Here is a 19,797-nt window from a genome sequence, read left to right as displayed (position 1 = left end):
CTTCTATCTTTTGAATTAGGCTACTTGAATCGCATTTTTTCACTAATTCGCGTAGAGTGATTTATTCTTTGACGGGATTGGATATTTTTTTTCGGATCCGAGTGTGCGTTTTTCTAAAATAGTGCCGAATGTGTCAGTGGCTGTCAAATCGTGCGACGCAATTTACTTTTTTGACTTCTATCTTTTGAATTAGGCTACTTGAATCGCATTTTTTCACTAATTCGCGTAGAGTGATTTATTCTTTGACGGGATTGGATATTTTTTTTCGGATCCGAGTGTGCGTTTTTCTAAAATAGTGCCGAATGTGTCAGTGGCTGTCAAATCGTGCGACGCAATTTACTTTTTTGGCTTCTATCTTTTGAATTAGGCTATTTAAATCGGATTTTTCCATTAGTTCGCGTAGAGTGATTTTTTTCATAACGGGATTGGATATTCTTTTTCGGATTCGTGTGTGCATTTTTCTAAAATAGTGCCGAAAGTGTCAGTGGCTCTCAGATCGTGCTGCGCAATTTACTTTTTTGGCTTCTATCTTTTGAATTAGGCTATTTGAATCGCATTTTTCCACTAATTCGCGTAGAGTGATTTCTTTCATAACGGGATTAGATATTTTTTTTCGGTTTCGTGTGTGCGTTTTTCTAAAATAGTGCCGAAAGTGTCAGTGGCTGTCAAATCGTGCGACGCAATTTACTTTTTTGGCTTCTATCTTTTGAATTAGGCTATTTGAATCGCATTTTTCCACTAATTCGCGTAGAGTGATTTCTTTCATAACGGGATTAGATATTTTTTTTCGGATTCGTGTGTGCATTTTTCTAAAATAGTGCCGAAAGTGTCAGTGGCTCTCAGATCGTACGACGCAATTTAGTTTTTTGGCTTCTATTTCCGAAATTAAGCTTTTTGATTAGTTTTGTTCTATATATTAGTGTAGTCTGGAATTTTCTCTAACGGGATTGGATATTTTTTCGGTTTCGAGAGTGCGTTTTTGGACAATTGTGCCGAATGTGTCAGAGGTTGTGAAATCGTGCTGCGTAATAGACTTTTTTGGCTTCTATTTCTGAAATTAGGCTTTTTGATCTGGTTTGTTCTATACATCAATGTAGAGTGAAATTTTCTCTAATTGAATTGTATACTTTTTTTTAGTTAGTTTTAGATTACGTTCCTGTGGTCGCTGTTTAATTGCTATGGCTAATGCTGGAGAAGATAACAGTGGTTCCCAATTCTTCTTTACTCTTGGTTCTCAATTAGATTTGCAGAATAAACATTCAACTTTTGGTTATGTTACTGAAGAAACTATATATGACATGCTTGAACTTGAAGAAGCACTTGTAGATGAGGTAAATTTAATGTTTATAAGAAAATATATCAAGAATTGATATAAATATAATATTCCCCCTTTTTTGTAGAATGATAGGCCACTTTGTGCTCCAAAAATGATAAAAGCTGAATTATTGAACAATCCATTTTCTGATATTATACCAAGAATAATAGTAAAGGAAAGTGAAGAAGTAAAGGACAGGAGGAAAGTAAAAATCATATATGTTTGTAGCATTTATCCATGATAGTATTATTCTTTGTAATGAAAAATTTTGTTACAGTAATTTCAATCTTTTATTATTTGGTGAAAAAGCAGAGGAAGATGAAGAAGAATCAGCGATATTAAATAGAAACTCTAGTGGTAAGAGCAAATCAGCTCATGATCATTTAACTGATCCAAAATTAAGCTCATAACCAGCTGTTGAACCTCCTGGACCTCCAAATAAAAAAAGGAAAGACCGTATTAGTGATTGGGAATTATTGGGGAATAATTTGAAATTAACAAATTATGCAATTTCTGCGATTAATTTATTAACTTTTATAACTGTATCGCATAGCTGGCTCCTTGCGCAGCATTGTTATACAATTTTTGCACATAATTTGACGCTAATTAGTTTGTTATTATTACTCACTTGACGACGTACATGATTCGATAACAACGATCGGCACGATGGTCCAACAAAATAATTAATTATGAACAAAATTGGAAGTAAAATATGAACAAAAATGATAAGGATATTTTTTTTATAATGTTCATAAGGATATTGTTTTGATGTGTGAATATAATTTGTAAATTAATTGCATAGAAGATTGTAATTAATGAAAAACTAATAGTATTATCAGCATCAATTCGAACATTTTGTGTAATAATTACACATATACTATTATACGTAAATTATAATACTTATCGTTAGTAACAAATTATTAATGTTAATAACAAAGTGTTAATAACGTAAATTTACAATAAAAGTGAAAACATTAAGGAATTACTGGCTATTACTTGAACTTGGAACGAATTTGTGTCAAAATGTAACTATAATTTGCAAAAAGTTTATATATTATTAAACTGATTGTTTATAACAAATTAATAATTTTAATAACAAATTGCTCGCGACGTATATTTATAATGAAAGTGAAAAAATTAATAAATTATTGCCTACTACTTAAACAAACGACGTATTTGTGTTAGAATATATTCGGAACTTACAAGAAGTTAATAAATTGATAAATTTATTGCTAATAACAAATTAATATTGTTGATAACAAATAGTTTGCAAAGTATATTAAAGATAAAAGCCAAAAAAGTTAATAAATTATTAGTTATTACAGCGGAAAAGTAACTTTTAATGGAATCGGTAAAGTTCGGAAATTTTCGCTGATCTTCGCCCGGCCGCCGCTATATAAGGGGCCCGCGTGCAGGCTCGAGCCAGTTGTCGCTTCGACTTCGGGGGGGTCGCGTTAATATTTTTCTTTCAGGTACTAATTATTTTTTGTTTCAGCTTTTAATTATCTTTCTTCTTTCAGATTCTATTTCTTTTATTCTAGATTTCATTGTTTGTGCATTCGAATATTTTGTACAATATTCGAATGCTTCGTCGTTGGTTTATTTGTATATCATCGTTGGCTTGATCAATGGCTATTCAATGGCCATTGTCTACTCTCTTGAATAATTTAATAATAATTCCTTCTTTCAGGTACTAATTATTTTTTCTTTCAGGTTTTAATTATCTTTCTTCTTTCAGATATTATTTCTTTCATTCTAGTTTTCATTGTTTGTGCATTCGAGTATTTCGTACAATATTCGAATGCTTCGTCGTTGGTTTATTTGTATTGTATATCATCGTTGGCTAGATCAATGGCTATTCAGTGGCCATTGTCCACTCTCTTAAATAATTTAACAATAATTTCTTCTTGCAGATTTTATTTTTTTCATTCTATGTGTCTTTGTTTCAGCATTCGAGTATTTCGTATAATATTCGAATGCTTCGTCGTTGGTTTACTTATGTCTCATCGTTGGCTAAATCTTTCCTTTCACAAATTTTACGACTTCCGTTCGATTTGTTTTCGTTAGAGCGTTCGAGTATTTCGTATAATACTCGAGCGCTTCCTCGTTGGTATGTTTATATCTCACCGTTGGAATGTTTCTGTCTCGTAGTTATGTTGCTCAGGTCTCGTCGTTGGCTTGCTCGTTCCATTTGGTTATTATCCTTGATGGTTTCCTCGTACTAATCCCTTTCCTTTCAGCTACATATTAACAATAATATATTCTGTTTTAGCTTTTAGGTTTCTCAAGATTCTGTTTGCGACACATCAATGAACGATGCGTGCGTTTACTTTTAAGTAATCATAAGATAGATCCATAGACTAAGTATCATGTGCGCGCTATCTGTACAAAGGTAAGCTACCTAACTTGGAGCGAAATTTATAAATTCTCTATCATTTTCTTATCCCCCTCGTTTAGCAAATAGAACATAATTGTTCTCGCGATAATCGCGATCGTTCGTAAGTACCGACTAGCCTACGCGACGTGCTCTCGTGTACTCGATAAGTACATGCTTCGTAAGTCATCCTCACGACTCGTCTCCGACACTCATTTCCAGTCACTGTCAATCTCGTCATGCATCGGGTTCCAGGGTGACCCCCTCGGATCAGTGCGTCTTCTGACCTCGACGGGGCGGTCCGCTGCCTAAGTCGTACGCGACTGGGGCTCGGGCACATGCTGGCTGACGGACTAGTACCATCTACGGTTAGACCACAGGGATGATTAAGTTCTACCCCGTGTGGCTGGGATGCGAAGTGTCTGTCTTGGCCGGCAACCGCCCAGCAGGGCCCTCGCGTTGACACTAGAAGTTTCATTGGTTCAGGGACTATCCTTGGTCCACGTGTAAGTCTTGGCGAGTGCGACAGTGACTGGAATTGAGCTAGGCCCGATCGGGAGGGTGCCGAGGTATGAAGTTATCTCTGTACACGGGAGTACATCGCCTAGGCTAGTCGGTCTTTCGAATAATCGCGAACTCGTTCGGGCGCGTCGCGATTTTCTATTTGCTCGCGTGTTTGATATTTCATTCCCTATTTTTATGGGAACTTGAAAATATCTTAGCGTTGCGACAGTAGAGTTTCAGTATACCGAACCGAAATCCCTTTTGTAAGACACGAAATATAATATGTGTCAGTAGAGTCATTTTAACTTAATTCGCTCCAAGTTAGACTAGGCTATTTTTGATACAGATAGCACCAGTAGGCTGCGCCACTAGGGCGCATGTCGGGTCTCGATGCGTAGCCACCTCCTCGTGGTGAGACCTGGTAATTGGTATCGTTTTCTAAAGAATAATTTTCGGAAAACGATACCAAGCTAAGAGCTACGCACAAAGTTTAAGATATTTCCTATCTCTTGTAAATTTTCAGAGTTCTCTTTGAACTTTGAAAATAGAGAGTGGGCAATATCTGCTTAAAATGATATTTGAATGAAGAGGAATTAAGGTAAGTAAGAAGAGGAATTGCAAGTAACGGAAGGTAAGTATAAGGTAAGTATGAGGTAAATAAAGTTATTAAAATGTACTGCAAAGTAGAAAATGTATTGTCTAGAGAATTTCTGGAGATGATGTAAAATCATGGACGATCGAGATTTGATATACTGGAGGACGGGGGTTCGATTCCCGTCCATAGTTTTGACAATTCTTTTAAATATATTTTTTGTTTTGTTTTTATTTTTCGCCTATGAAAAGATTGTAAATACACAATTATAAATAAAGTTTCTTAATGAAAAAAATTTATTCTTTACGCCTCCTTATGCTAGTATATATTTATTACAAAATAATAATATTATGTAAGAAAAATACTTTTCTATAGCAATCTTGTTTACTACAAGAAATACAAAACCTATCGGTCATGTAAGTATTAATTATTAAATTAAACATCCTATAAGAATGTTGCCTATAATTTCAACTTTGCTGTGTAGCTAGAAATGTTCATGAATTAATTACAAAAGCTTGGAAATTTGTTAATTTTCTACCGATGTATTGATTTCTAATATCTAGTTCGAATAAAAATTTTACCGCCTGCGATCAGCGCCATCTATTTTTCATTAATTACTATACCTTACGCAATTAATTTATGAAGCTTTATGCACTCATTAGAAAGACAATGTTCTTGCGAATCTTCTCATATCACTTTTGTTCACATTTTGTTTCTAGTTTCGTTGAGCATTAAATGTCTTCAAGGAAGATCGTGATGGTCGTCGTTACGAAATCATAGAGGCCATCAAACAAAAATTAATAACTAACAATTTAGAGTTAAATTCTTTACAAATATTGTATAAGAATGTAGCCTGAAGTTCCAGCTTTGCAATGAAATTATAAAAGTTCATAAATTAATTACAGAAATTGAGTAATTAATAATTTTTCACTGCCGGAGCCATACTATCCTTTTCTATTAACTCTCTGTCCTTGTCTGTCACGTGACGAGCTCTTCGACGACCTCCTTGCCTATTCTATATTCCTATCACTTTTTCGAGCAAATGAGCTAAAATCATAGATGGCGCTGATCGCAGGCGGTAAAATTTTTATTCGAACTAGATACTAGAAATCAATACGTCGGTAGAAAATTAATAAATTTCCAAATTTCTGTAATTAATTCATGAACATTTATAGCTACACAACAAAGTTGGAATTATAGGCAACATTCTTATACGATGTTTAATTTAATAATCAGTTAGTAGTTAATAAGATTGTTATAGAAAACTGTTTTTCTTGCATAATATTCTTATTATTTTGTAATAAATATATACTAGCATAAGAAAGTGTAAAAAATAAATTTTTTATTAAGAAATGTTATTTATAATTGTTTATTTACAATGTTTTCATAGGCGAAAAATGAATACAAAATAAAAAATAGATTGAAAAAAACTACTGCTGAACTATCAATCGGAATCAAACCCGGTTCTCCAACATTGGAATTCTCAACTGACGCGGTTAGGCCACTACTCCACTCGAAATCTCCTAGAAATAAATTTATAATTACAGTAGTAATTAAACTTCAATCGTAAATATTTCAATAACTATTGAGTAATTGCGGCTATAATAATATATTTTTTTAAACTGCATGACGATATCTACAAACCTGCAAAGTTTCAACTAAATCGGTGACCCGAAGGACTTGCACCCTCTTTGTTAGATTGTCAACGCGCTCGTTAATCTTGATTTAAAAACATTACGTCGTTAAACGATTACTTGGAGATCGATGTATTGCTCGTTCAAAGAAATTTCAATGTACTAAGAAAGAATTAACAGACAGAAGTTTAATATGTTTTTGTTTCAATTATAGTAACCAATTCCTAAAAACTTGGTTAATATCATTCTAACTTCTTAGATAGGAAAGTTTTCTTAATCGTGTTGAAAAAAATGAGAAAATTTTCTTGTCAATTTTTTAAAAGGTTAAAAAAAGATCAATGTATATCAGTTATACGGAAAATATCGTCGTTCTATATATCATAGTTGAACATGGAATCTAATATGAAAAATTTACAAGGGGTCAGTCATTACTCACTCGAGGAATCCCGATAAATCACAAAAAGTATTAACGAGCAACGAAGATGACACCGGATCTTTCCTCATCCCTTTCTCTTCCTTCGCCAGTGAAATATAGCCGACAACTTTTCTCATACTTGGAAGTTTTCCCTAAAAGCATACTGCACTATGAAGGAAAGGATAGGGGAACAGGGAAATTATAAAGTGGTTCAGAACAAGCATTAGAACATAACACCACAAGGGATAAAACTATATAACATTGATACGATAGAAATTATTTTTTTACAGTTTTCGTATGTCATCATTAATAAAAACTAGCATAACTAAAAAATTTGTAATCTTTTAATTTAAATTTAAATCTTTGATTGAAATATTATTATAGATAAAAGAACAAAATATAATCAATTACATTCTTACAGAAATTATTCGTTTTAAGTAACGTGCTTTTTATAACGACATATATAAACTTTAGATAAAATAATTAACAGCATTTAGAATTTATAATATTTTATTTATATTTAATACTGCGCAATGTTATTTCTTGAAACTCTTCTTCGCGGTACATATCATTAACAACTTCATTTAGAAGTATTATACACGGTTCCTAGATTAATGTACATATCTAATTTTTGCAGATTCTATTAGAATCCTTTTTTTATGATACAGTATGACAAACATACATATATGTATATTCAGTCAACACACGCGAATAGTCGACGCATATTCTTGTTGCAAAAAAAATCGTATTAAATGCTATTACACATTAACAAATCCACGAAGTTGAGTAACATTAAGTTTTATAATAAACTAGTTGAAGTTCTCAACAAAAATTATCTAAATGAGTGTGTATAGATGAACAAGACATCCTTTGCCTACATTGAAAACCTCTGCAATTCATTTGACTAAATTACAGATACATCCTGAGTACATTGAAGATAATTTTGAAAACAATAATTACAGAGATGTCCAAAAACAACAGTTTTATCTCAAATGTATTATTTCTACGAGTATTTGGCAGTTTATATCCAATAAATTTTACATTATCTATTTCGTTAATGTTGAAACTTTCTTGCAAATTTCATCAGTATATTCACTGCATTTTCCAGTACCACCCAGATCTCCTGTTAAACATTTGCCTTCTTTAATAGTTTCATAAGCAGAATTTTCGATAATTCTTGCATGGTCATTTAGTCCCATATATTTAAGCATCATAACAGCAGAGAGTAATAATGCTGTAGGATTTGCTTTATCTTGACCTGCTATATCGGGAGCAGTTCCATGCACCTATTTTAAGATGTTATTATTAAATTATATACTATCGTACTTGAAAAAAAATGTTAAACAATTTTGTATACATACAGATTCAAACAATGCACCATTTAAACCAATATTTCCACTTGGTGTAAGACCAAGTCCTCCTACAAGTCCAGCACACATATCAGATAAAATATCACCATATAAATTAGGCATTACAAGTACATCATATTGACTGGGATCTTGAACCATGTTTAAACATACTGTATCTAAATATCTTTCTTCAAATTTAATGGAAGGAAATTTTTGTGCAGCTTCTCTACAGCATCTTAAAAACAAACCATCTGACATTCTCATTATGTTTGCTTTGTGTACAGCAGTCACCTATGAAAAAAATTATTAAATAGTTAAAAGATTTTTTTAAATTTACTTTTCTATGAATAAAGTATGAACCTTTTTCCTATTATTGTCCTGGGCATACTGAAAAGCAAATTCAGCTACTCGGCTAGAAGCTTCTTCTGTAATTAATTTAATTGACTGTACAACTCCTTCTACAATTTCATGTTCTATACCAGAGTATTCTCCTTCTGTATTTTCTCTAATAGTGACAACATCAACATTATCATACAGTGTCTTGTAACCTTCTAGAGAACGACATGGTCGAACATTGGCATATAAATTAAATTCTCTAAAAAAGAAAATAATAGTACATTGTTATAAAAATGCATTTTTATACATTTAAATCTTCGTACAAACCAATCTGAACAAATTCAAATTATTATATGTTTACAATAACATTTATGATTATGTAACTCAAACAACTCAAGATAAATATATTAAGACTAAGATAATACGTGTAGATGTTTAAAGTAGATGCATTTAACTTTTGTTAATTATACAAAGATAAAAATATGACTTACTTTCTTAGTGCAAGATTTAAAGATCTATGTCCTTTTCCTATAGGTGTCATCAATGGTCCTTTTAAACCAATTTTATTTCTGTTAACTGAATCAATGGCTGCCTGAGGAATACCAAATTTTCCATCTGGACCTTTTACAGGTGTTACATCTACAGATTCCCATTCTATCGGAACCTAATATTTAAGATCATACCATAAGCATAAATATATATCAAGAAATTGAAAATGTATTGATATAATCTTATTTAACATTAAACACATTCATTTTTGTTAATGCTGTCATATAAAACAATAAAATATATAGGCATGCATTAACATACATATAAATACTGAAAGTTGAGTAACAGTGTTATGCAATACATGATATATGAGTGGTACTATTAAAGTTTTCTTAATTCATGCTAAAAAGCTATACACTGATGTTTTTTAACATTTTAACTACTGTATACATTATCATTACATATCTATATACATAAAAATAATTTAATAATGTCATGCACTCAGTTAAAATTTACATAGCAAACATTGTATGTTTATAAAAAATATACAAAGTAAAAAAACATACCTTAGCTACAATAAGAATAGACTGAATTAGCCTACAATTGGATCAACCTGTATAAGAGTAAGATTAAAATAAACTCCTTAAGGTTAGTAGTAGGACATATAGGGTCACCTTGTAAGGTTCAAATTACAAACAATACAAAAATTAAAACAAGTATTCAAGATATGATATATCTACTGTACAAAAATTGTAACAGAAATGTCAAAGTAAATACACATTATCAATACATTTCCATTCAACTAAGGAAGCATGCATATTATATAAAAAATATCGTGCTGAGAAAAATCAATATTTTATAAAATTGTTTATCAAAGTCACTTTACCTTAGCAGCATCAAAAATTTTTTGAACAGCGAGAGAAATTTCGGGTCCTATACCATCTCCCGGAATAAGGGTACATTTGTGAACTTTACTACTATAAAAACGGACACTGCCGATTTTCGGAACCTGTTAATTAAATATCAATATAATTAATAACTGTTAAGAAAAACGTGCACGGAATAGTACCATATTTCATAAGAAATCATAGTACAAAGGTGATATTGAGAAATTGTATGATATTAAAAAAAGAAAGAAAAACTATGAATGATATAAGGATAGGAGATAGACTGCCAAGATATTACACCCCAGCAGAAAGACATATAACTCATCTATGAAGAATTCTAACCTTATCGTTTGGAAAGAAGTAAAGTTACTTGCGGGACATTGATTGTTTCTAAGATTTCTTGATTGAGACATGTTACTTACTGCATTTCGTATCCACTGTGCTGCCATTCTCTTTGTAAAATTTACAATAAAAACACGAACTTCCACCACCCAAAGTAGTTGTGCACGTCAGAAGCAACACCAAAAACGAGAGATGAATCACACTCGTGATTGGTTCCCGCGAAACGATGTCTTCTGCTATTCGGAAACGGAACATAGCGGACGACATATAGAACACGACGAGTGGCTCCACATATACCGACATTTTGATTTACAAGATAATGACTAAGGATGAATGGAAAAATTTGTTCCTAATGATTTCCATCATTTAATCAATTTTTTAACACAATTTTTTAAGATAATAAGCTAGCACAATAAAAATATCAAGAAATAAACATTCTTATAACATTTTAAAAGAATCTAATTTATATATTGAATTTTACTGTGAGAATTTTGATTGGTTAGAAATTGAGTTATAATTTTTCTTAAATCTAATATTTAAGTCCGAAAATTTTTAATCGAGTTAGGTTTAAAATTAAATATCCAGAACGTATAATATTCTTTAAACTAAAAGAATATAATTTACGATTACAATGTAATGTGACAGCAGCGAAATAATTATCAAAACATTACAATCAAACGATTTTCATATCTTTATTTGTATCTTTTGAAGTAGAAACCTATGTTTGAATACCGTAGTTTCCGGTACGGTTTAGCATTTCCTCGGTCGGCCATTTTATAAGACGCTTCGTGATCGCGTACGTTTTTATGTTCATTGTCATTTAGTGTCTTTTAACTACGAGCATTAAGATAATTTCTTTAGGTAAATTAGTTTATTGAGTGGTAGAAGCCTCTACGATGATCAAACAAGAAGAGTAAGTATAAAATTAATATTTTTAATAGTTCATTGTAAGTTCTTTGTCGGCGTGGAAAATTATGTACAATTAATGTAAACCGACGCTAACACATTTTCAACATATCGACAATATGAATTCTTTGAATGAATATTTATTTATTGCGCAATTTTAGTTAACCTTTATATAAGTTATACATTAAAGAACACATAGAAAATATATTGATATACGAACAAGCAACAATAGAACATGTTTGCCTTTACACATGTTATTTCTACATAATCGTATTAAATATTAGGAGTCAAGTGCAGAATAATGATGAAAGGGATCGAAGTAGAGAACGTGATCGTAATAGGAGATCAGAGCGACAAAACCGTATAAATTCTACAAGTCGTGATCGTAGTAGGGAACGAAATGATCGTGGTGGACGAAAAGCTTCAGATCGAAGAATTTATGTATCAAACATTCCCTATGATTTTCGTTGGCAAGATCTTAAAGATTTATTCAGAACAGAAGTTGGGAAAGTTGCTCATGTAGAACTTTTTACTGATGAAAATGACAAACCAAGAGGTTGTGGTATTGTTGAATTTGAAGATTCAGACTCAGTAAAAATTGCTGTAGAAAAAATGCATCGTTATGATATTAAGGGAAGAAAGCTAGTCGTCAAAGAGGTAGTTAGTATATTGTTATTTTTTCAACTTCCTTACAATTTCAATTATTAATATAATCCATGATTAAGATATATTTTATAATATTTATTTATTTTAGGACTTTGATGTTGAACGAGATAAATATGGTCGTCTGGCAACAGCTCGTAACAATGAAAGAGTTCGTGATGATAGATTTAGGGATCCACCAAGACCACAAGGTGGTGGTCGTCAAAACATGAATGCTCCTGCTGGTGGTGGTGGTGGTGGTGGCGGCGGTGGTGGTGGCGGAGGTGGCGGTGGTGGTGGTGGAGATAGTAAATTTGGAAATACCTATGGTCTAAGTACTCAGTTTTTAGAATCTTTAGGTATTAATGGACCTTTAGTTACTAGAGTATTTGTAGCAAATGTAAGTACCTTTTATATTACAAAATGTTGTAAACTTCCAAATAACATAAAAATATAAAAATAAATTGGATACCTCATTTAGCTTGACTACAAAGTGGATGAAAAGAAATTATTGGAAGTATTTAAATTAGCTGGTAAAGTACTACATGTTGAATTAGGAAAAGATAAAGATGGAAAATCACGAGGATTTGGAGTTGTAGAATATGATCATCCAGTAGAATCTGTACAAGCTATATCAATGCTTCACAACCAGCAGCTTTATGATAGACGTATGACTGTTAGGCTTGATAGAGCAAATGAACCTGACATGCCACCAAAATTACCAGAAGGTATGCTTAGTTTATGAGAAATATATTATTTCAATATAAATAAAGCAATATAAAAATTAATATTAATGGTAAAACAGGTTTAAAGGGAATTGGAATGGGACTTGGAGCTGGTGGTAATAGACTAATGGATGTAGCTAGAAACATTCCTAACGTACAGGCAAATAATCCACCTGTTGTGAATCCTATTTCCGCTCCTGTACTGGCTGCTGGTGCCTTTGGAGCTGGTTTAAACAATGTTGTGCCAGCCCAGTTGGGTGAGTCTTCTTATAAATATAATATGTAAAATAAAGTAGATAAAAAATCTAACAAATACATTTATACCTTTATAGCATCGGCGTTGACGAATACAAATGCAGCAGCTCTTCAAGCAAGTCTCGCTGGAGGTTTGAGCGCTAACCTGACTACGAGTTCTTTGCTGAATTCGTCGTTAACAAATGAGTTGGCTTCTAACTTAAATAATTTCGGCGGAGGAGTTGGAGGTTTGTCTAATTTACAAGCCTCTTTAGCTGGTGGACAAAGCAACAATTCGTTTGCGCCGCGAGGCTTATCTAAAATGGACAATGATGTAGGCTTCGGTGGAAACAATGCTTTTGGTGGTTCTAACTTCGGTGGTGGCAGAGATTTTGATGGTGGATTCAACAGAGGAGACAACGATCGTGTTCCTGGCGGAGGTGGTGGTTTCGCTGGCAATCAAGGTCAAGGAGGAGGTGGCAACAGACAAAATACAAATGGTTCACGGCCAATGTCGGACTCTATTCTTATAGGAAATGTATGTTCTTTTTTTCTTATTGTACATAAGAAAATTACTTATCATTTTTTGGTATATCTTTGCTTATATGTATAAAAATAATTGTATAGCTCCCACCAAACACAACATGGCAAATGTTACGGGACAAATTCCAAGATGTTGGAGAGGTGAAATTTGCTGAAATGCGAGGAACTGATATGGGCATGGTACGATTTGCATCCGAATGGGATGCTGAACGTGCTGTGTGTATCCTTTCAAAGAATATACTAATAGTACAAATTATTTTTGTATATTCAAATGGATAGTGAAAATATGAATTTTGTAAAAGGTTCAATTTTATACAAAATTTTCCTTAATTATTTATGTATATAGCTATGATGAATCGGTCACGTATCGACGGTAGAACGATTGATGTTCGCCTTTACTAAATGCTGGAAAATACACTCAAGGTAACATTAATAGAGAACCTCTGCAGAGTTTGACGCTTAACCATAACTTATTGGTGCAGCGAGAGGAGACTGGGTGTTCGTATGTCGTCTGCAGGATTGTTCCACTCCTGATGACAATACTTGAAATTCATCCTAGTTGTGTGGCAGAACTTAGGACAGTGGGTGAGAAGTATCTGTCGTTGGAAGATCAACAGTTGTGTTTTATGCCTACTTCAACGTTGAAACACTCATTGGCTGCCGATGATCACCCTTCCTTGCTACGACTGTTTCATTCGAAATTCTTTTACCAGATTATCGTTCCTTTTTACAGTGGAAGTCTACTAATTGTTCACTCCAAAATCAATCTTTTCGAGTGATCGACACATAGTTTAGTTGTTAGATTTAGGTTCATAATGTTCTACGTAATCTGTAGGTTTTTCAGTATGTAGGTTTATGCTATTTACAGTAATTATCAAATGTAGCTTGTAAGTTTATTTCTTAGTTTTCACGACGAGAGATCAATCAGTTCTCCCACATTCCGGTTGAACATGACGATTTGGTCGTTCGCGGAGTGGTTTATCGATCAGGGACAGATTAATCTTTCAAGCATAAATACTAACGCGATATAGCTGTTACGGATTTTACGAGTTAAAGTTTATCCATGTATGATAGATACTTTCATGCACAATCCTACACAGATCGTGGACGTGTGTCGATTTGTCTGTGGTGTCGGTCGCACTCTATTCTTGTATCTAATACATAGTAAGATACATCATGGCTCAACAGGGGACTGTATTGTTTTCATTGTAGTTCTGCGATCTGATCTTTTACTCGTCGCGCCACATCGTTTTAGTAACTTGGAGATTCAAGTGTAGTAGAGCATACAAAATTTTAGTTGTCATTAGGAAGGTCCCTTCCAGTTCACTCGTTTTGAGACTTCAGCGAACGAACATTGGATGACTTTATACCCTAAATTTGGCAGAATTTGTCTTACATATTGTGCATCAAGAATATGTTTACCAAAAAATACGAAATATTTGACTAAAGAACAAACATTTTTTAATAACTTTCGATGTTTAAGAAATCGAATAGATACTTTCCATCTAATTTTATAAATATATTCTTTGGTAAACATATTTCCTCTCGCCATGTAGATCTCGAGGAACATTCTGCGCATTGTATAACACTCTTGTATAACCACGACATCATGACAGTGATTGAATAAAATCCAAATCCGTTTTGACTACAAAAAATATGCTGGTCGTTGTGTTTTATTTCTGTGTTGTTGTGATTCTTTATACTTTAAGCAGGTTTAAGATATGGACATGCATTGGCATAGAGAATATCGTTTCTGCTATTTTTATATGTGCAATACATTTACCTAGAGCAAGTTTTTTTTTTCAAATGTATTGCACTTAAGCAGAAATTTCTGCTGAAAAATTTTATTACTGTACCTCTAGATATTAGAACTCCCTGCTTACTTTTGAGATCTGTGTAAGCTTCATAATTTGTGAGATGTGAATATTTGTTTACATCGCAGGTGAGATATTTTTCAGGTGATTGTGGTTTTCTATTCCTCTATGATGAATATGTTTCAAGAAGGAATGATTTGCTTGAAATTTGGTATCAAGCTTTGGTATCAATTTGTTCCTTCATCAATGGCCACCGAGACGCATCGTTAAAGTAATATTCGAATTATCAAGTTATATGTGGTATTTTCTTCTTCTGAAGATGGTTAACAATTTTACGATTGATTGAAATGGTGGATTAACAGGTTTTGGGGAAAGTTACAACTATGTACGGTAATATGGTATTTCGTCTCTAACATTGTGGTTGATTCTTATTTTATTGTAGCATCGAGAGTGTATCTTCCATATTTATTGAGAACTAGTTTGAATGATTGTAAAATTCTGTATTTCAAGTGAATTTATATAAAGTAAAAAACAAATACTGCCATGATTGACTATAACTTCTATGGTAAGTGGTAGTGAATATTTTATGCTCTGGTCTTTGCCGCAATCGCCAACGAAATATTTAATGCGTGCTCAAATCATTATGCGTATGGAGTTTTTTAATAACCATCGTCGATCTCCGCTGTGTGGTTGCCAAATTTGTTTCTTAACATTTGAAGGATGTGGTCTTTTTTTTCTTATAATGTCATTGATGTCAGATAGGGTCTTATTTTATAACGCATGAGATCGTGTGCAATGGTTTGTTGTATTATTTCCATCGTGAGTGATCAGTTGTGTTTTAATATTCCACGAGATATTTTGGAGGAAGGATGTTATGTGTTTCAACGAATATGGGAAAATAGGGATAACGGCATCTCCTCTTTGATATCGTTTAAATGTTCATTGTCGAAATTATTCGAATGTGCCTGAAAACAAATTTTCAATATACAGGATTAGACTAAATATATTTTAAATACTTTAATAATTTTTAAATTGCGGCTAACACCTTACAGGAAAATTAGGTAAGTTCCAAATTTATAAGACAGATTTTTATGAATGTATTGTTATTCCAGGAAAGCTATCTCATCCGTCCAAAAGGTAATCGAGCGGTAAGTCTTGTAGGATGAAAATCCATTGCTATCTTATTTAATAGAAATAAATAAACATGTCGATATATTATTAATCACACCTGTATTTCCACAGTCTTTACATGATATAACAGTAAAATTGGATGACTTTATATGTAAGATACTTTTTTTTTAGATAATCATAGTGTCTGTGTAAAGATAAAAAGTGTGTGAATGTAATTGCTAAAACAATGTGTTTGGAAGGTATAAAATTTTCATGTTACATCAAGATCTCATTGAAATTATAAACTTTATACATGTTAGTGTGAGTAAATTGTTACAGTCGTGCTACTTAGTGTCAAGTGCATATCTCTGTTTTCAAAAAAAGTACCTTACTAGAAACATTTCCCATATTTAATTCTTAAATATATATATAAAATTCTGTATAATATATGTATGTTTATCACATTTTAAATAAAAATAAGCTTAAACATTATAGATGAATATAAAATATGTACTTAAGTCTAAAAATTGAAAACGTTCCAACGATATCTAATAAAAACGAAACACTTACGGTTGTTTACAAAATAAAAATTTAATAGCATTGAAGAATTGTAATATATAATGTTATAACAATATATGTAATATGTAATGTTATAACTTCTCTTCTTGATATAAATTATTTACTCATACAATTAGTGAAAATTAAAATAATTTCTATGATTTTAATTTAATATGCTGCAACTCAAGTTAGAATTAAATATTATGAATGCAAGGTGTATATTATGGCTTGTAATGCTGTTTATGTATAAAGACTATTAACAAATAGCAAACTCCATTAGTACTCCTGTACTAATTGACACAGATATACATTTTCTGTTATTCGATTAAATAATGCAAACGTAACGAAAAAATTTATGATAACGTACTTTAAATACATTGCCGTTTTATCGTGTTATTATGTGCATAATAGTGAAAATTTTGTTGAGGATAAATTTTTTTAGTGGAAAAAATATCCCAATATTAATTTTGCACTTTCAAAAAAAGAAACAATTTTATAATTGGTTTTTCTCATCGTTTAAATAACAAATAAATATTTTTATAAATTGATAATTCTAATAGTCCATATCCTAAATGACAGCCTATAATTTCTATCGTATTATGCACTAATGCATTTCAACAAAGGCTTGAAGTTGTGCCGGAACAGAATTAATATCATGTACTTTTTTTACTACTCTGGCCGCTAAACAGGTGAGTGTAACATATTTTACAGGATTGCATACTTGTAGAATTGTAGAACCGTATAGACGTTTATTTCGCATTAATGATTCAAATGTGCTATCCATTTTATTAACAGTATCGATATGAGCACCAGCGTCAAGAAGTATAGTAATAAGATCAGGTGATGGATGGAACATAGCAGCAAGATGTAATACTGTATTTCCAGCCGTGTCTACTGCACTGACATCAGCGCCAACTCTTAAGAGAGCCTTTATTAAGTTTGAAGAAGGAAACTTACAACTCAAACATTTTGGGCCAATTTTAAGTACAGTGTTCCTTTCGCTAAAAGCTAAGTGCAACACGTTCCGATCCTAAATAAGAAAAATTAATTTATTAAGAAATTTATCATTTACATATATTTAACACATTTTTAATCATTAAATCATTACTTCATGTTAACTTACATTATTGTCTTTTATTTGAACTAATTCATAAAGTGTTTTATGCAATGCAGTATGTTGTGCAGTATCTTCTTCTGGCATTTCAAGAGTCAATAAACTTGCTAGATGCAAAGTAGTTACAAGAATCTTATTGAAGCACGTTATGTCATGTTCACGAGCTGATCCTTTGTCTAACAATTCTCTACCTCGTTTCGCTTCGAATACCTGAAATAATATGTACTGTGTATTACATATATGTATAGTTAAATAATGAAATTTTTTTGCGTATTACATTTAAAACATACAGCTTTCTTAAACACCCTAAGGAATTCTTCCCTCTGAGCCGACAATACTGTTTGACCCTTTGATTGTTTACATATCATATAGCTAAAGAGTTCGTTAAAACTAAAAAGTAAACTTTCAATCATTGGATCAAGTGGTCCTAACATACTCTGTTTTATATCTAAAGCATAATTCCAAAGTTCTATACAACGGCTGAACAATCCACTATTCGCATATGCTACCCCTCTGAAGCGAATATAACTACTAGTATCAGGGTGAGTCGGTCCTAATATTCGCCCTCTAATTACTAGTGCTTGCATTCGCATTGCATCCAAGTCACTTAATAATCCATCCAATTCATCAGAGTCGGTAATTTCCCACGCAAACTCATAATCAACTACAACAGGTAGTGGTAGTGGTTTCGGTATCACTGGTTTGCATCGATATCTAAGATACGTCATTTATAAATATTTTAATAATTTATAAATATCATAAAATACATATTATACATAGATCTTAAATGTATTTATTTATACAACTTTCACAAACCTCTTATCCATTGCTTGTTTCCAATATTCAAGCGCACCTATCATATCTCTATATTTGTCCACGTATGTGGCGCCCAATAATTCTAATGCGTTTATGTATTCTTGCCGACTCACTAAATTCGATATACTAATAAAATAGTCAACGATATGTTTATGTCCTGTAAGATCAAAAGAACTTTGTAAAGAATTATTTTCAGTAATTGTAACTGTTTTAAAGGAACATTTGGGATTGTGTATTGAACATTCTATGTTAACCTGTTGCTGCTGCCGTAAGAAGTGGTGACACCCCATAGGAATCTACGTTCATTTTAGCACCATGTTTGATGAGAACCTTAACGACTTCTAGAAATCCACCTTCAGCGCAATCGTGAAGAGCTGTATTTCCCTTTATGGATTTTCGGTTAACGTCTGCTTTCAGGGCAAGTAGGAAGTTAACAATTTTAATGTGACCTTTGTAACAGGCTATCATCAAATTCGTATGACCATGATGATTTGCTATTTCAATGTCTATAATCATACAGAGTTTGTCGTTATTAATTAGTAAATTAATATTTATTAATTCTAAATATGTAGCACTATATAAGACATTCGGTTTACATAAATAAAATTTATGCTTGACTTAATAAAAAAATATGAAAAATATTTTTGTATAAAATTTGATTAATTTAGAATAGAAAAGAATAATTATTTTAATTTAGAATAGCTAATTAAAATGACATTTAAAAATTCGTCAAATTATGAAATTATCGATAGATTATTTCATTTTATTACATTAACATGAAAATTATATTTGAATGATTCGTACCTGCACCGTGAGCTACTAGAAATCTAACAATATCCAACTGGCCATCGAAACAAGCTGCTCGTAAGGGCGTAGAATCTGTTTTAGTGGTTGCATTCACATGGGCGCCATTTTTCACTAACAACTTAACCAAAGCCAAATGACCAGCAGCTGCTGCACACCATAAAGGTGGTGCACGTTCGATCACTTCGCCATTGAACATCACTATTGAAATAATTAATGAAGCATTACAAATGTATTAATGATATTAATGATCATTCAAACAATAACGGAATTAACGTTATTACTTTTTTTTTT

The 19,797-nt window shown here is 32.2% G+C and overlaps 3 protein-coding genes across 12 annotated transcripts in view; 1 reads left to right on the top strand and 2 right to left on the bottom strand.

The window, feature by feature from the left end:
• Positions 1-7,486: 7,486 nt before the first annotated feature.
• Positions 7,487-10,492, bottom strand: Idh3a (isocitrate dehydrogenase [NAD] subunit alpha, mitochondrial). The gene is made up of 6 exons (XM_017902842.1): positions 10,318-10,492; positions 9,895-10,017; positions 9,011-9,183; positions 8,544-8,778; positions 8,196-8,474; positions 7,487-8,120 (listed from the first exon to the last, which is right to left on the bottom strand). The coding sequence occupies exons 1-6, from the start codon at positions 10,342-10,344 to the stop codon at positions 7,881-7,883; spliced, it is 1,077 nt and encodes a 358-aa protein (XP_017758331.1). The 5' UTR covers positions 10,345-10,492; the 3' UTR covers positions 7,487-7,880.
• Positions 10,493-11,009: 517 nt separating this feature from the next.
• rump (heterogeneous nuclear ribonucleoprotein rumpelstiltskin) lies at positions 11,010-14,890 on the top strand. 3 transcript variants are annotated; one of them, XM_017902841.1, is made up of 10 exons: positions 11,010-11,150; positions 11,428-11,803; positions 11,898-12,185; positions 12,267-12,513; positions 12,591-12,767; positions 12,843-12,992; positions 13,083-13,282; positions 13,372-13,507; positions 13,634-13,710; positions 13,770-14,890. In XM_017902841.1, exons 1-9 carry the CDS (start codon positions 11,134-11,136, stop codon positions 13,687-13,689), a joined length of 1,647 nt encoding a protein of 548 aa, XP_017758330.1. In that variant the 5' UTR covers positions 11,010-11,133; the 3' UTR covers positions 13,690-13,710; positions 13,770-14,890. The 3 variants fall into 3 exon arrangements, with proteins under 3 accessions (XP_017758330.1, XP_017758329.1, XP_017758328.1); XM_017902840.1 differs by having other exon boundaries at positions 11,428-11,800; positions 12,843-13,282; XM_017902839.1 differs by having other exon boundaries at positions 12,843-13,282.
• Positions 14,891-17,334: 2,444 nt separating this feature from the next.
• LOC108549459 (protein fem-1 homolog CG6966) overlaps positions 17,335-19,797 on the bottom strand; it is a 29,264-nt gene continuing 26,801 nt past the window's right edge. For all 8 annotated transcript variants that reach the window (XM_017902830.1, XM_017902831.1, XM_017902835.1 and 5 more), the window contains 6 exons: positions 19,504-19,704; positions 18,954-19,205; positions 18,700-18,856; positions 18,174-18,597; positions 17,893-18,093; positions 17,335-17,799 (listed from right to left, as the gene is read on the bottom strand). In XM_017902830.1, coding sequence (XP_017758319.1) covers positions 17,374-17,799; positions 17,893-18,093; positions 18,174-18,597; positions 18,700-18,856; positions 18,954-19,205; positions 19,504-19,704 — 1,661 coding nt within the window. In that variant the 3' untranslated portion in view covers positions 17,335-17,373. The remainder of the gene's footprint in view (positions 17,800-17,892; positions 18,094-18,173; positions 18,598-18,699; positions 18,857-18,953; positions 19,206-19,503; positions 19,705-19,797) is intronic.

Source organism: Eufriesea mexicana, unplaced genomic scaffold (genome assembly GCF_001483705.2).
Source record: "Eufriesea mexicana isolate 0111107269 unplaced genomic scaffold, ASM148370v2 scaffold2021, whole genome shotgun sequence".
Lineage (NCBI taxonomy): Eukaryota > Metazoa > Arthropoda > Insecta > Hymenoptera > Apidae > Eufriesea > Eufriesea mexicana.
This window is presented reverse-complemented; position numbering and strand designations above follow the sequence as displayed.